Source organism: Lepisosteus oculatus, chromosome 23, assembly GCF_040954835.1.
Source record: "Lepisosteus oculatus isolate fLepOcu1 chromosome 23, fLepOcu1.hap2, whole genome shotgun sequence".
Lineage (NCBI taxonomy): Eukaryota > Metazoa > Chordata > Actinopteri > Semionotiformes > Lepisosteidae > Lepisosteus > Lepisosteus oculatus.
Genome location: NC_090718.1, coordinates 8,079,700 through 8,096,901, shown reverse-complemented (window position 1 = coordinate 8,096,901; position 17,202 = coordinate 8,079,700). Strand labels below are relative to the sequence as shown.

At 40.7% G+C, this 17,202-nt stretch overlaps 1 protein-coding gene and 1 long non-coding RNA gene across 6 annotated transcripts in view; one reads left to right on the top strand and one right to left on the bottom strand.

Annotated features, from left to right (window-relative positions):
- Window positions 1-13,278, bottom strand: part of igsf9bb (immunoglobulin superfamily, member 9Bb) — a 171,132-nt gene extending 157,854 nt beyond the window's left edge. For 2 of the 4 annotated variants that reach the window (XM_015337666.2, XM_015337667.2), the window contains exon 1: window positions 12,903-13,278. In XM_015337666.2, coding sequence (XP_015193152.2) covers window positions 12,903-12,966 — 64 coding nt within the window. In that variant the 5' untranslated portion in view covers window positions 12,967-13,278. The remainder of the gene's footprint in view (window positions 1-12,902) is intronic. The other 2 variants (XM_015337670.2, XM_015337673.2) reach the window with 2 other exon arrangements.
- The window catches only part of LOC107075683 (uncharacterized), a 152,986-nt gene that overhangs the window by 131,623 nt on the left and 4,161 nt on the right, over window positions 1-17,202 (top strand). The window lies entirely within an intron of this gene.

Below are 17,202 nucleotides of genomic sequence, written 5' to 3'. Positions count from 1 at the left end.
ATTCTAGAGGCTCAAAGTTAGGGTGGCAGGCTGCTCTATGGCATTTTTGCCTCAATGCTGATGAGATTGCTTTGCCTTGCTTTTCCTACTGTATATCCTTAAGTGAATATTGCTGCTAACTCAGCCTTAGCCTACGGAGATCACTCACTCAGATTATGAGGTCTCCATCCCCATATTACCACACCTCTCCTCCATTCCCCCTTAACAGTTAATTCTTTTTTCCCATGCCCATGCACAATGCACTCCAGAGAGGAACTTACAAGGTGAGCCGGTCCTTCCCTCTAGAGACTCAGTCATTAAAATGACCCAGATGCATCTAAGCATGCATTCATATTGTACACAAATCCCAGTTTTGGAAAAATATTCAGTTTCTCACTTGAGGGAGAAAAGAAACACACCAATGGATCGTCAAGTCAAAATGAATGACGTCAACTACATCAAAATCTTGTCTTCTCAAAGGAAACACGAGAAACAAGAATTTGGTTTACTTATCAAGCTCCAGGTGATCCAGCATAAATAAGGCCTACAATTTAAAACACCTAGACCTTCTTTTCTGTGGCCTGTGGCAGGCCTAGAAAAGAAGCATACTGACCTTATTGAGATCAAACATCAATCAAGTCAAAGCCATACATAATTTATTGAACTTCTCTACAATGCATCTTTAAAAGTGCTTAGTGCTTTCAAGCAAGAAACGCCTTTTAGTTAGTTTCTGGCATTTGTTCAGTCATATTACAAAGAGAAGCTAACATACAAAGCTGGGGTGTTTCAGAAATTTCACTGAGATAGCAAGTGGGAAGAGTGAACGGAACTGGGACTGGCCCAGATATTCTCTTTGATCGACTTATAATGATAGCGGAGATTTATGGAGCTTATCGTTTGCCTAGGCCTAGAGAAGTTCAAACTGCCAAACATTCATATCAGCTGCAAGAAGGGTTTAATAAATGTAAGAAAGACAGCAACCAAGAGGAATACATTTAGCTTGTTTGCTTGCTAGTATTCAGCTGTTCCAAGTATCTCATCTAATCTCTTCTTGAAAAAAAGCAGGGTGTCAACTTCAAAAACATGACTATGTGCCCTGTTCCAGTCCCATGGTTCTCTGCAGCTAAAAGTTCAAAAGCTTCATGCATTTCACACAAAACGTACACCCAAACTACACCGGTTTGAAATTTGACAACACAATAAAGCCCTTGCCTTCATTTGTAAGTCCACAGCACTGCTGCCACAGGCAGACAGGTTTTTTAGCTATGTTGGCAAAACCAGCTCCATGCTGCAATTACTTAAAATGACCAAAAATGTTTCAAATGTGGGTGATTATGTAACACAGAGGAACATAATACCAAACAGTTTGAATCAGACCCAAATTACTGTTTGTGGTACACAAATAAACAGTTCTCTAGCTACAGCAGGCCATCATTTCTGCATCAGCTAAATACTGATACAGATTGTAACAGATGTGTGGTTATGAGAGGACGAAAAGCAAACAAATTTAAAAACATGCTGGGAAGATGTTCATTTTGTTTTTAAGCACTATAACTATCTAAATCCACTATTTTAACTAAATCAAGTTAGAAAAGGTAAAGACAATCTGCCAGAAAAATGAGAACTTCTTATTCTACAATCTGTTCTTGATTAAGAATAACACCTCTGAACCTTTCACTAAAAATGTCCTCAAAAATATCAGGATGTCTAACAATATTAAAATTAAAATTCTAGTGTCAATGTGACAGCAAAATTACCAAAAATTACAAAACAAGAAAACAAATCACCAGACATTTTTTTACAGTGCGTTGTTGATTTGAATATAACCGATATTCTTGAACGGAGTAGCCACATGTGTTAGTCTATAAATCTCATTATATAGGTTCTAACTCAATCAGCTCCTGGCATCCTTAGACCAAACCTGCAGCTAGAAAGCATTTCCAACCGAGCTATTACTGCAATCAGACCATGCAAATCCAACAAACTGAGTAGCACTGGATCGACTGTATCCAATTCTTCCTGAACCAACTTCACACACAATGCTGATTGGAGCTTCACACTACAGCTACATTTACAATTGCCAAGATTCTATAAGCCCTTATAATGTTCATGTGATGGACTGGACAGACACACATGACAAATTACGTTTAACATGGCTAAGTGCGAAGCGATCCACGCTGCTAGGAGGAGCGCACACACTGTACATGTATCACATGGGTGAGTCAAACCTGCAGGAAGCTACATACTAAAGGGATCTCGGTGCTTATGTAGATTCTACCATGTCCTCACCAATGCAGTTTGGGGAAGCAATGTAAAAGCGGACAGAAGACTTGGGTATAAAGCAAAATGTGTGGTATTCAAGCATAAGCACACTGTACTTATGCTTAGACTTTCTAATGCACCAGTCGGACCTCACTTGGAATACTATGCTCAGGTTTGGTCACTAATACCACTAAAAAGATGTTATGGCAAGTTCAAGAGAAGCAACAATGATTTCAGGGGACTGTCATATTCTGAATGGTCAAGGAAACTAATTATTTTCAGTCTACAACAAAGGAGAACGAAAAGAAATTGAATTCAGGTAAGAATGAAGGATTGTAGAGTAAGCGCAGGAGATCATTTCACACTCAGCAGTGAAATGAGGACCCTGGGTTCCATCTAAAGAGTCAAAGAGAACTCATTTAAAATGTAGAATAAGAAGAGCTTCTGCAGGTAGCTGTGTACAACACTAACTGTGGTTAACTGAAGCTGTGCAACATTTTAGTTTTACTTGGCAATTAAACGACCCAGGTGGGCCAGAAGGGCCTACTCTCGTTTATTATATGCAACTATTAGAATTATTACTTTATCATAACACCCAGTTTGGTTCACATTCATTCTGTGTGTGATAATTTTTTTTAGAGGAAAACATTTTCAGTGCTTGTAAAGCTGCATCTCACATTAAGCAAGTGAAATGACTAAACTGTCTGCGAGACACATTCATTCACACTAATGTGAAAGAACAGGCTGCAGAACAGGAGCTACATTTGGTTTAAAAAATGAGTAAACCGTAACTTAAAACTTAGGAAAGAGAGTTGGCAGACTGACAGGGAGCATCATTTCCTTCTCATGATTTCTCTAATCACAACTAAAATTAATCATGTTTTGGGACATTGGACATCCTTAATGTTCTATTTTCTTCAACATGGAGAAATGTTATTTGGGTTGATAAGTTATGAGTGTTGTGATACATGACAATTTCTTCAAATGTTCTTCTTCTCAGGGAACAACTGAGTGCAGAAAGAGCAGGAAGTGTCACTGTGGCACTTAGTCTGCACTGGCACACAGTCTAGGTAAAATGGCATCTTAAAAAATGTGTCTCCTGTATATGTGAGTGTGTGTGTTACACAACAGACTGGTGTCCGGTTCAATGGATATTCTGCTTTGTGCACACTCTCTGTTGGATTAGGATCTGGCTCACTAAGCAGTTATTGAAAATAGATGGATAGCTTTTCTGTTTGGGACTGGGTATACCTGCACTGAGTCTGTCAGCAAATGGTTCCACTGTAAACATTCCTTGTGGAATTGAAATAATTTGGTTTGCAGAAAAAAAAAACAGCTGTAAACTCATGTCACAAACCATTTTCTCATTTTCAGACAGAGGAAACACAGACTTTTACACGGTTACATTTCAGAAGATGTATGGTCGCTTTTACCCAGTTATACTGTATAGCTGTATTTACACTTCTCAACACCACAATCAACAGGTGCAATGTCTGTGGAATATTTACACAACTTAATGTTTTTTATCTTTTTGGAAAGATGCTTCATTTTGGGGATGAACAGAACAGGATTTCCCCAAAACCGTTGCCATCTCATTTTACAAGTTGGCACACATACTCCTTACCCCTGTCCTTTGTGCACTGCTAAAGTGTCATAACTGGCCTATTAGGTCTCTAACTTTTCTAGTCTCTTTTAAGTTCTCTTTCTTTTCTCCAAGATTATACCTCTCATTCCACTCCTCCTCATTGCCACTACTAAAGAAAGGTTACAACTGGGCCAAAAGTCTTTTGTCTTTTCTATTTTGTTCAATTTACATGTCACCTTCTACTATTTTCAGTTTTCATTTTCATTTTCATTTAGTTTAAGATGGGAGAATAACTCATGAATGAAAATGCCTGGATGGATTCAACAGCTTGCACACACAACACAAAGATTAAAATGCACAGAAATAGGCAATAGCCAAGAAAAACACAAATATTAGCATCAAACTGGAGTGCAGGGAAAACCGGAGGACTTGACTGGACAAAATAGTAACTCTCTTTAAGGGATTAAACAAAAGATAGTGATGAAGCAAGCTGAGACTTAGTGAAAAGCTTCTTCCTTCCCTGCAGTAAATTGGACACACCTGCCCTGATTGAGTGATTGGACTCCTGTAGAATGGAATTCCACAGGCAGGGAAGGGATCAGCTGATTGGCCCTGTGCTTAATTGGATATTCCTCAGGAGCAGCAGCAGCCAGTGTAACAGCAGTCTGGTGCAGAGGGCAGGAGCTCTGTCCAATGCCCTACAGTTCAGGCAGGGAGAGTGTGTTAGTGGTATCATGAACTGTAAAGTGTCTAGATAGTGAAGGAGGGTTTATTCAACTCCTGTACTTTAACATCAGTGGTTGGCTGGCAGTCCAGTTTTGGGTTTGAAGCAATAGGAAGAGATGGTGAAGACTTGCAAGGATTGTTATGGATTGGATTTAGTAAAGAGAGAGGGATCCACAGAGAACTGAGGATTTGTTTCTCTAGTGTGCACTGCATTCCTGGTTTAGCCTGAATTCTCTGGAGTCTTTACTGAGTAGTAGACTGTTTTTAGCTGGAAACTCTGTATCAGTGAGGGAGGTGTTCTAGTAGATTAGGTGAGGGGAAAAAGTGCAGGGAAGAGTGGCCACAGAATTGTGAGCCCAGCTGGGCATGGCGGGGGGTCCCAAGGTAGGAATAGGATGGGTAGGTCAGGGATGGGAGAGGCTTGCTGAGAATGAGCTGATAAGGAAAAAGAGGAGTTTGAGAAATTTTATAGTTCCAGCTCTTCCAGTGCAAGATGGAAGTGAAGGGTTGTTCCACAGAAGAGGACCTTAGGAGCTTATGAATACCCCCCCCCCCCCCCATCAGGCTACAAGAAGCATTAATCATTTTTAATAGTTTACTCCTGAGCTCTTGCCTAAAGACTACTTTGCTAGCCCCATTAATCTTGACATTCAAGCTAAAAATATTAAAACCCAAATAGATGCTGTTAAAGAAAAGGTGGGGATGCTGTATTTCCTTGTAATTAGATCAAGAAGGTGTCTGAAGAAATCACTTCTTAAAAATATTCATCGTTCCTGCATACCTGCTGAAGAAAGCAGTGTGCCGGGTGATGGAAAAAGTTTGTATGTTCATAGTTTGTGGCATAGAGTTGTACCCTACTTTCCATAAAGTTGGGGACCCACTTAATTTACCACATGGGCGATACTTGAAAGCAACACCTTTTATTACAGCTGCCACATTTTGGTATTGCTCTAGAATTTGGGATCCAGTAGTAACGGTGTTGACTTCTCATCAACCAACACAATTTACAGCAATATCCTGGTTTTCCTTAGTTTCCTTAGGACTGTCATCCTAGTACTGTCAGATCATATTTAAACGCTGCTGAATTTTTGTCAAGCAACCTAAATATTGATTGTATAGGAATGTAGTCCTGACGAAAGTATTTTCTGAACAATGATCAGTATAAGTAACAATTTTTAGCCAGTGATCTTAAACTTCTGTTTTTTATAGTTACACCAACAACTCCTAATATACATTTATTTTGACAGCTCTCACTTTGATGAAAGCCAACACCATGTTTCAAACAAATTGTAGTCATTGTTATAAGCTTAGTTGATACAGTAGGTATAAAAACACCAAGCTTGTGACGAGGGTTAGAAAACTGTAAAAGACAATTGTACAGAACGTCAGCTGAACTACATGACAGTTGATTTCCAGAAGAGAAGATTATGATGGTATAATACTGTTCCTTTTCACCTGAGGCAGGCTTGTTTCCAATTTTGTAGCTGGCCAGTCTTTCAGGAAAGTGTAAACACACACACAGGTCCTGCTTAGTCCTTTACTGTGTAACAGGCCCTCATGCCCAATTTCTCTTACAGAAAAAAAAATCAGGCGAGACTCAATTTTGGTAATTTATGCCTCTGTGAATCATTTACTCAGGCAAGCTTCGCACCTCTGCTTTTGCCAGTAGAGGCAGTTGGTAAGAGAATCTTACAATTAGAATAAGCATGACTGGGGGGAGGCACTGATGCTGGAGACACATCAGGAAATCTTCTGCTTGGGTGACAAATGCCCCTTATCCATAGGAAGACACAATGAATCAGGCATTAGATCAATGTCAAACCTGCCTTCTACTTAATCTATGCATTCAGGTCACTGTTGCAGGGCTTTTGTCACTGTCACTGTAATATTTTTTTTTCTTCCTAGTTCCAATGCTTAATTTTTCATAGACTACATGAAGTAGAACAGAAAGGTCCACTTACAGGGGAGACCAAGAGCCACAGCTTTTATCAGGATGACAACATCCACTCCACACATAGCTGGTATCCACGCCACATGGAGTTGACAAATACCAGCCTAAGCACGTCTTAAACAATCTAAATAAAATGATTAAGTCAGACTTTCACATCAGTACCACTGATGCATTCCTACATACTGTATACAGAGATAGAGATTAATGAGTGTTTCTCTTCATTTTTTAGAATAGTAATTAGATAGATAACATGCAAATTTTGTCAAAGAATTCAGATTTGCTGTTCTTTGATCTGAAAGCTGTTAACCATTTGCAATTTTAATTACTTGCGATGAGGGGACAGTCGTTTCATAAAATTAGAAATACAGTATATTGAGGGCAGAAAGTACTTGGAAGAGCTGGGATATAAACTAGCCAAGCAATCCTAATAATTTCAACTGCCAGTATAAAATGGCACCATTTTATAAGATTTTGCTTTTGCAATCTAATTTCTGATGCCATTCGTCACTTTAGAGCAAATAATTTAAAGATTTAAAGCAATTCTTTAAAAAATTCAGATTGGTCTCGGTTTAATGCCAGTGACACTGGTCAGAGGAAAAGCAGGTTTTCCCAAACTTTACCTGACACATACTGTATGTACTGTATTGACAGTCTTGACTGTCTTGACTGTCTTGACTGTCTTGACTGTCTTATAATTTATAGGCAGTACTTTCACAGTAATAAGTCTCTTCAGATTCAACTGCTATTTTTAAGCTTCTTCAGACATGCAATTTATTACTCCACTGATTTACATTAGGTAATCAAAAGTCAAGAAACTAACTCTACATAACTAAACTAAATCTACATAAGAGTCAGAAAGAATTAGCTCCTAAGAGGTTAACTACTGAATGTATATATTCCAGTAAAGTAAAGACTATCTCTGTGATATTGATATAGTTCCTGTATAAATAGGAACAGGTGAAGGTTTTATCCATGCTGAAAGGAAAAGAAAAGAGACGCAATGTAACGGCTGTGGTGTGTACAGTATATACTCCATCTCATTCTCGGGTTCTGAAAGACCCAGCAATCAGCATGCGTTGCAACCAGTCCTCTACCTGCTGACTCATAACCATGCTACAATAAAAATGGTCAAAAGACACGTTCATTTTCCATTAAAAAACACATATGGATTCGAAACTTACCACACAATCCACGAGTTTACTCTTCATGAAAACGGCAAAAGGAAACATTTTAAGTCGGACCTAGCGCTTTTGTCAAGCACAAAGGGAGACCTAACACATTGAGTGCTCTGACAGCGGTGCTGCTCAAATGCTGATTCTGTCAACATCACTCGACACCATATTTCCCGATGCCAATACTTACATCACGAGAACACAGAAGCGGCACGCTTGCAGGAGGTGGAAAGCCCCGTGCCCAGTCCGCCCGCTCTCCTGCGGCAGGTGTCAGCAGCTCTGAGAGAGCCTGAGCCTCCTCTGATGAGATAACTGCAGGGCGAGGGTGCCTCATCAGCCCCCACCCGTGCTAACTGCTGCCTGCGTGTGTGAAGGGTACCAGTGTGGCATTTACTCAGCCGCAGAGATTAGTCATAATCAGTTTAAGGGAGACAGACGTTATTGGGCATATGCTCATATCGTGCATAAAGATGCACAATTCCCCTGGGGTGGGTGGGTAGGGGGGGGGAGGTACTCAGAGATTCAACAAGTGTGGCGTAGGCTTTCATCACACCCCCTCCAGGCCCCCCATTAACAGTTCCTGCCCTGTCTGTCCCGTAAAGCTCACGGCAGTCTAACTGGGGGGATTTCAACTGGGAAAGGGTTTGCGTTGGTAGGGAAAAGAAAAGGGGAGGCTGGCTCGCATCCAGTTCGATGCTGGCGAAAGCAAAAGTGGCTGCCAGCTGACAGCTTGAGACAGCAGCGGAGCAGCAGAAGGATAAAGCTTCTGTTAGTCTCTGTTTCCACACAGTTCTTGGCTGTGAGGTAGGGGAAAACAAAGCATATGCATCTGAGAAGTGCTGCGATGAGGCCCTTAAGTCACGGAGTGACATAGAAGTCTGCAGAAGCAGCTCTGACGCACATGAAGATCATCCAGATCGCCAGCAGACGCCCCCTACATATCCTTCAATCACACTTATTGAGCGTTTAAAAGCTTAATTTGAAATGTACATAGGCAGTGCTGTGGGAACACACGTCTTTGGCGAGCTAAAAAACGTTCCTCCACCACCAGGCACGAGGAACATCAAAACCTCGGCTCCCGACTCCGCTTTCCTGGGCTCAAATCCAAGTTAGTTCCAGAAATTAGGTCTGCATTGTTAAATTTACTGTAGGAAATTGTAGCCTTTAACAGAAAATCTGGGTAAAATGGCTACAATTTATGAAAATTAGCTCGGGCGATAATTAATAATGTTAGCTGAATGTGAAGATCTTAATTCAGAGCTATTATTTAAAAAGACAGAGCTCATTATGTTGGATAGCAGTGTACCGGTCTGACTTCTCCACATTCCTTGAGCCCAGACTGGCAGATCTCTCACAGTTAACAGGTTTCTCAAAAGGGGCAGTGGTCTAAACTCAAATGAGAGAGAGTCCTTCTGTTGTTTGAAACCTGCCCCTGATGTTTGATATTACTCTTGCCAGGTCTCAGTTTAATGCCAGTGACACTGATCACAGGAAAAGCAGGTTTTCCCAAACTCTACCTGACACATACTGTATGAGATATTGACAGTCTTGACTGCCTTATAATTTATAGGCAGTACTTTCACAGTATTAAGTCTCTTCAGATTCAAGTGCTATTTTTTTTCAGGGAGCAAGTACTCTCAAACATGGCAGAATGGTAGAATGAGTACATGGGTAGAAAATAACAACAGATTAGCACCTCCATAACATTCACTGGTTTTTAAGCAAAATTTGACATGGTGCCAACTTGAGATACATTGGAATTCCACTTTCATCTTTAGCGATGCTATTAAACATGTTCCATCTGTATTTTAAATTACAATTAGACAAACAGCTCTGTGAAAATGCGCAGGTTAGAATATTGCAACCTTTGTCATCTTGAACATTTTATTCTAGAAAGGCTGCTCAGTTGCCTGACCTGTCCCACTAAAAAATAAGTATTTCCTTGTTCGTTCTGTGTTTCTGAAACCCCTGAAAGACCAGGTCATATATCATTTTTACTAAGAATGTCAATGGTGATGTATGTTTATAAAATAAACATTGGCCCTTTGACATTAACAGTCATTTGAATAGTGTGTAAGAGCTTAATTAATCAATATCTCGGGTAAAGTAACAAAAACATGAGGACAGGAGGTCAAAGGTCTGGGGTGGCTGTTTCCTAGTTTGTCACTGCAATTTTTATTCACATTGAAAAGGCACTAATATTGTATAACAAAGATTACTCCTAGGACCTCTTGGACTGAAAAGCCAGCCAGCTAGCACAAAATGCTGTAAAAATATTGGCAATGTTATTTTTTTTGCTGAACGTTTGTTGTTGGGTTGTGCTAAGAACAATATTTTAAGTAGTTTTTTACAGTGTTATTGGAACATTGCAATATCACACATTTAAACCTACTGTAACACTGGAGCCATATCACAAAAAACTTCAATATTGACAAGATGTACATGTTTGTAGAAGGTTTACGTAGGAGTGTTTTACACACACTACAAAGATGTCAGCTAAGTATTTTGTAATATTTTGACAAGCGAATACTGGAGCTACATTGTGCTCATGTTTGTTTGTTTTTTTTAAATAAAACAAGTCAGTTTCACAACTAACTTCCAAATACGTTAAAAAAAAACTTTTTGTTTCTAAAAGAAGATCTCAGTCTCGACAGATAAAGATGGTGGACTGTACTGTATATCCCCCCCCCCCAAAAAAAAACGGATGATCTGTAATTAAGTATAATTAAATATCATTAGGATCATTTTTGCTTTGTTAAGCTATTTGAGCTTCCAACTGCAACATTCAAAACTCTGAATTCTCCATCCAAAGAAAAGATCAAACAGATTTGTTATGAGCACGTATTACCGTTAAAGCCATAATATTAATTACCTACGCACATCCATTAGCTTGCATTAAAAGAAGTTATCATTTCATTAGCGCTCTAATCTACAAAGAAGTGCGCCACAAAAAAAAAAGAAAACAAACAAACCAGACACTATTCCCGTTAGCTCAGGTCTAGTCCTATAAAAATGCAATAGCAGGGTTTTCACGGTGGAGGCAAGAGCAATCCTCTGATCTTGTCAAATCTCACCCCGCTCAACTCCAAAGCACCACCTCCACACGCACTGAGTCAACGCTCTGTCAGAAGCGCCGTGTACACTGACTCAGCAGGAGAAACGCTTGCTCTGAAAGCACATGATTCTAGTAAAGAGCATAAGCCACCGTCACTCCGGAAGGCATTCCCCCCTTTTTCCCAGTGACGAAATGTTGCAGTGACAAGTCTCGTTTCCCAAACTGACCTCCCCAATAATTCGTAACGGAGAGAGCAGCAGAGTAGTGACCTAGACGGGTACATCAGCGCAAATACAGTACAGCATCGGATTTTAGCAACATCAGACTCGCCAGAATAAAATCCACATCACAGATGTGTGTGTGTTTTTTTCCTGCTGTTCTAGGCACAGAACCGAAAAGCCTTTATTTTGGTTTTAACACGCTGGAAAATACCCCGTTGTGAAAGCTCAACGTAGAGACGCGCTGTTCCACCGGATTATGCAGATATAACGTTGTTAGCATTATTTCAGAGCACTCTATGAGGCCATGTTTGTCATGGGAGAGAAAAGCGTTTGATTCAAAGGTTTAAAGCACACGCCCCAATTTTGGGTATAATACCGACAGCCTAAAAAACATGACCGGTTTCGCTTCAGATTTAAACATTGATACGATATAAAATGACCATTTTTGTTGAAAAACGGGAACCTTATAACATCGTTTTATAGCCATAACAAAAAATCACTTAAAAAACAAATTATCCCAAACTGTACTCTGCATCAAGTACACTTGGTGCGCTCTATTGCACCAGTTTAGGTTGAGTTAAGAAGCGCCCCTTCCTCTGGTTTACAATGGTACTGCAAGGTTAAGTAAGTCCACCAGCATGAGACAAATTACCGACTTTTAGTATCGATAGATTAAGGCATTTTTTATTTTATTTTCTAATAAATTTGGTTAAATCTAGCGATGCAGTTACTCACATACCAAAATGTATCCCTGAAAAGATAACCCGTTCGTCGCCGCTGCGATAAGGAAAGGGGGTATTTATGAAATTTCACGGTTTTTTGGGGGGAGCAAAACAACTTCAATTGCAAGATTTCTGGACTACCGACATACAGTATATGCACCCATATTGGTTTCTAAGGTATTCCAGATTTAAGATCTAAGATTTTCCCCAAAGTATTTTAATATTACCGTTTTAACTTTTTACTAGATAGTAAAATTGACAACGAGATCATAAAAAGCCGCTGACTGATTTACTCCAGGACACATTACACGAATACTGTACATAGTAAAAGCCGGTACTATAACCTCTGTGTAGGATTCCATGCTGTTGCCTGCCACGACGCCTCTTCGGATAAATTAACTATTTACTGTATTTAAGTGTTTTCCAATACAGTAAGTGCGTTATAAATAAAGCCAATCACAAGCAAAGAGCTACAATGCCCTCATTTCACTTGTTAAAAATTTCACCCATGATCTGCAATACTTGTTCGTTCTGATCAGCAGGATCTGTCTCCCAATCCCGACTTGGAATGCTGGACTGTGTAATGAAGAAACTGGAATAACATTATTGTCCCAATCACTGGATTAAAAATGCAATCTTTCTTGCTGTCATATTTATGTTACATTTACAACTGGAAATGCACAGAGCTAAAGACCTTCATACAGTCTTAAATTAAGCATATTTTTAAACACCGCAGCATTGTATGCAGGTAATATTTTTTTGGCTTTTTTTGACATACTGTATGTGTCATGGGGAAAAGTGTAACTAATAATCTAAACCACCTTGCCTTTTTTTAACAATGTTGTCCATAATACAAAAAAACTATTTTATCTCTTTGCATTTCAAACCATTTTCCCCATAAAGCGTTAAAAGTATTTATAGAAAATTTACTCCACTTTCTGAAAAGGGACTGATCGTTCTTCCCTGCACTATGCAATAACTATTAATTAGCCAAAGATCAACAGTCATTATTCACGTCTTGCAATTTCTCACAACTTAACCTAAGCTACGAAACCGCAGCCGGTCGGGATACTTAAAATAATAACTATTGCATTTTGGTTTTTCAAGAAAATCTGGTACACTAAAATAAAAAAGGGAGAAACGACAGGCATCAAAAATACGAAAGAGAATTGGTTATGGTAAGAAAAACTTGGGTACCAAACAGCATCAAATATTGCACTTCAACTCACCTTGAGCAGCCGTTCCTCGGGTGATGAATACACTTGCTATCAAAGTGGCCACATACCAAATCATAGTACTATTGCCAACCAGAAAGAAACCTCATCATATCTCAAAGTGCCCCTTTCAGTAAATCTTTCATCGCCGAGCCCCCTGGACGGTGTTCGCACAATCTCCCGCTAATACCCTTTTACTCATGCCCTGTGCACTTTTTCCTCTGCGCTTGCCTTCATTCTCGCCCTCCCCTTCTCTCCGTTCGCATCCTCTCTCGTCGAGATAGAGCACCTGCAACCAGCGAGTTCGGAGGCAGCCAGCGCTAAGCTTGCGAACCCGCGGTGAAACCTAACTTGGGCCTTTAGCGGGTGGCTCCGCCCGCGCTCAGCGCTTATTGGTTGGTGTGGGAGGCCTGTGGGCGGGTATTGGCCGCTCCCCCCGTCAGTCGGGCGGCAGCAGCGGGCGAGCCCTGTTCTCAAGGTGAGTTGGAGCGTGCAGTTGTGCGAGCCGCAGTATCATGCGCAATGACAGAGAGCCGAGTTAGCATCTTATCAGGCGTTCCTGTGTCCCTTTTTTTTTGAACAGCCAGGCAGCGTTGGAAGTTGTGTCGAGGGGGGGCATTTAAGCGATGCTTTTCTTGAAACCCACACATCTGCGTGCTTAAGCCTCAGAATTACAAATCTGTTAAGGCACAAGTGTGTTTGAGCAACTTGTTCAGAGCGTAGGTATAGCATAGTTCTTTCTGATAGTTGACTCAAGTTTTAGCCATTATACTGGAAGGCTTAAACATTTAACCCACGGAGATTAGGGTTGCGGCCGGTAATTTTAAAGCTATTTCATGCAATTTGAATGTTAGCAGCGAGATGTTGATATTCACGTATTCTAGATTAAATGATTATCTTCTGTACATTAGTCGGAAATTACAGCCAATTTCGTCGGTTGAAGTTATCTATGAATTCTAAAAGTCACGTGGTTCTTTCTTCTGATTTAACTGTTCCAAATATATATATACACACACATGGCTTTATCTAAAACATTTTTTTTCACCCGAGAAAACTGAAGAAGATAACAGTATTTTAGAAATGTGCGACCATGCACATCTCTGATGTCAATGAGTGGTAACATGTACAGCTCATTTTAGAGTTTTTTTTCCTAAGGATGACAGAGTATGCGAGTCACATTCCGTTTCCTTTACTTTTTCTTATTAAACCAGTTTTCAGCCGCGCAGAGACGGATACACTTCATGTTACAGAGCAGAACGAGTAAGAGCGCAAAGGCGATGGTAACAAAATAACGTCACTAAGCAAGCCTCGGTGGAATGCGAAAACGGTCCTCCAGTCTTTCACTGAAATTCATGACAGTGAATAGCGTCAATGAGATGTAATTCTCCGTTTTTAAAAGCATAATTGTGGCACCAAATTACGATTGTGCGTCCATCCATTTTCTAGCCCTTTATTCCAACTCAAGGTCGTGGCCACCCACAAAATTCACAAGCAGTCCACAATTTACTGTGTTCTTCCCTCAGGACTGTTTAGCGTCCCAAACCCTTGTCTCACCAACAGCTGTCTACTAGAGTAAAAAAACGTTTTCAGCTTTTAGCTTCTGGACAAGGCTCTGATGCACTCTGTTCTCTATATGATGAGGCAATGGGTGATGGGTAGGTGGGAGCAGGCGGCACAGTGGTGAGTGCTGGGGCCACGGGTTCAATTCCAGGCCTGGGGTTCTGTGTGGGGATTGTATGATCCCTCCATGTTCATGAGGGTTTCCCCCACAGTCCAAAGACGTACTAGTAGGTTAATTGGCTTCTGGATAAACTGGCCCAGGTGCGAGTGAGTGTCTATCTGTATTTCTGCCCTGCGATGGACTGGTGTCCTGCCCAGGGTGTATCTTGCCTATCGCCCCTTGCTGGATCCCCCACAACCCTGATTGGGATGAAGCAATCAGAAGATGGACGGATGGTAGCGGAACTATAGGTCACCTCTGTTCTGGAGGACCTGCAGTCTCTGAAGAATGGTTTATGACTACTTCCTGCAGGCACTCCACCTATTGCTGCCGGGAGTAAAAATGATGTTCACGGAACTTGACCCAGGCTGAGTTTGGGTTCATTTCAGATATTGGTACCGTGTCAAACCCCGGCGAGACCCGATCGACCTTCACGTTCACGTTCAGCTGCGTGTCAACTGTGTGTAGTCAAAGTTTCAGGTTGGGGGGCTCATCTGATTGGTCCTGGTCACCAATGGCACAGAAGCTGCAATGATAGACATCAATATCGGGGCCTCCAGGTGTGTAGGGGGGGCATCCTCAAACACTGAAAAGGCTTTGATGTGTATAAAGGGTTTACCTGCAAATAACACAGATACTGTCCCATGTGGGCATAAATACTAAGCCTTTCGCTTCTCGGCCCTTTCCTAAAAATAAAGGCGCAATGTAAGAGGCAGATGATTTGAATTCGATCATTTTAAAGCCACTTGCCATTCATCCAGCTATCCGTTTTCTGACTGTTTGATTCCACACGGGGTCACAGGGGGGCTGGAGCCTAACCCGCCAAGCAATGGGCACAAGGCAGAACCCACCCTGGGCGGGCCACCAGTCCGCCGCAGGGCACGCACAGACACAGACACGGACTCACACACGCTCGCACCAGGGCCAGTTTTGCCAGAAGCCAATTAAGGGCTTTGGAACATGGAAGAAAACTTGTAGAGATGCAGGGAAAACATACACACTCCACGCAGATAGAATCCCAGGAACTGAACCCAGTGTGCAGCACCAGGAGGCAGCAGTGATAACCATTGTGGAACCATGTAGCCCTTATCTTGACATGATTTCAGACCACTGACGGAAGTACTAGGCTTTGCCGTTTGCAACGTTAGAGTGGCCAGAGTGTATCTAAGTATGTTAAGATGCATGTAGAGTTTTCGCATTAAGCATGCCTCACTTGAAGTGGATTGTTTTTACTTTAAGTCTTAAGATGAAATTCAGATTGTGCTTATTAGTGAAAACCAAAATTTTGCAACATCTAGTGGCGAGAGTTAGTCTTGCCTTATACCAATTATTTATATGACTTTTTTACATTTTAGCCATTGCATGGCTTAAATATTTTCATATTTAAAAAAAAAACTATAAAAGTAGGTTTGGCCTATCTGTAAGTTTTTGTGTATAATATAAGGATTATTATATAGTGTTTTATGAAAATATTAAGGATGCTTAGCTTGACTCATGAAGAACTTCAACATTCCTCAAGGGAAAATCCAGATTTAACTGCACAAAGCTTGCTGCATTGAGAGAAATTCACTTTAAGTTTAGTTTTTAAGTAATTATTAGTAGGATTAATATGAGTTAATTTGTTGATAAACATTCTATCGTGAGGATAACAGATTGGAAATCTGGCATGTGGTTTGCTGAAAGGCTGAAGCAGTTCCTCTGAATTTAAGCAAATCCAATTGCATTGAGCTTTTCTCATGTTTAATGCTCACGGTGTACAAATAATAGATTATACACAGCCCAGGGGTGTATTTTGTTATCATTAGTCCTGTGCTGATACAAGGTATTCCAAGTTTATGTATTGAGCATAAAAAACCATCACTTATAAGAGAAACAAATTCACAAAGTTATTATCAGGAAATTGACCGTGTGGTTTGTAGCAGGTGCACTAACATTTTACAGAACAGACATGACATATGTAAATTATACTAATTAACATTGGTCATTAACGAGGTGGACTAAAAAGAGTATATGCAACGAAAGGCACAGATTAGTTGCATGTGTAGCCACCTTCAGGAGAAATACAAGCTGGACATCTGCACCACGTGATTTACACCAAGTTGCAGAAGATGTCCTGTAAGCTTCTGTCCCATTTCTTTCATAGAACCAGCACATGGCTATTCAGATGCAACATGTCAGCCTAGATCATCCCACAAATGTTCAAAGGACTCATGCCTGGCATGTCTTTCTGCACATTTGCGCCACGTTTGCTGACACCAGTCAAGGTCTCCTACACAATCTTTCATTCATTGCTAAAGAAGACATGGTTCCACTACTGGCAGACCCATCTAAGGTATTGATCCATCATAACGATGGCATGAAGGCATTGTGCTCCTGATAAACAGGACTTATTGGTTGCTCATTGTATTTGTTTGTGTGATTTTCATCATGCCCGACATTCAAGAGGCCGAGTTATCTCAGGTCCAGGTTCAAATAACCCTCAGGTTTTGAATTTGATGGTGACAAATTTCAGCTTTCTCTCTTTAAATGGCATGATGCGATACTGTGTTCATTATGCTGCGGGAGTAAGTAAGGGGGAAAAAAAAGTGCTAAAAG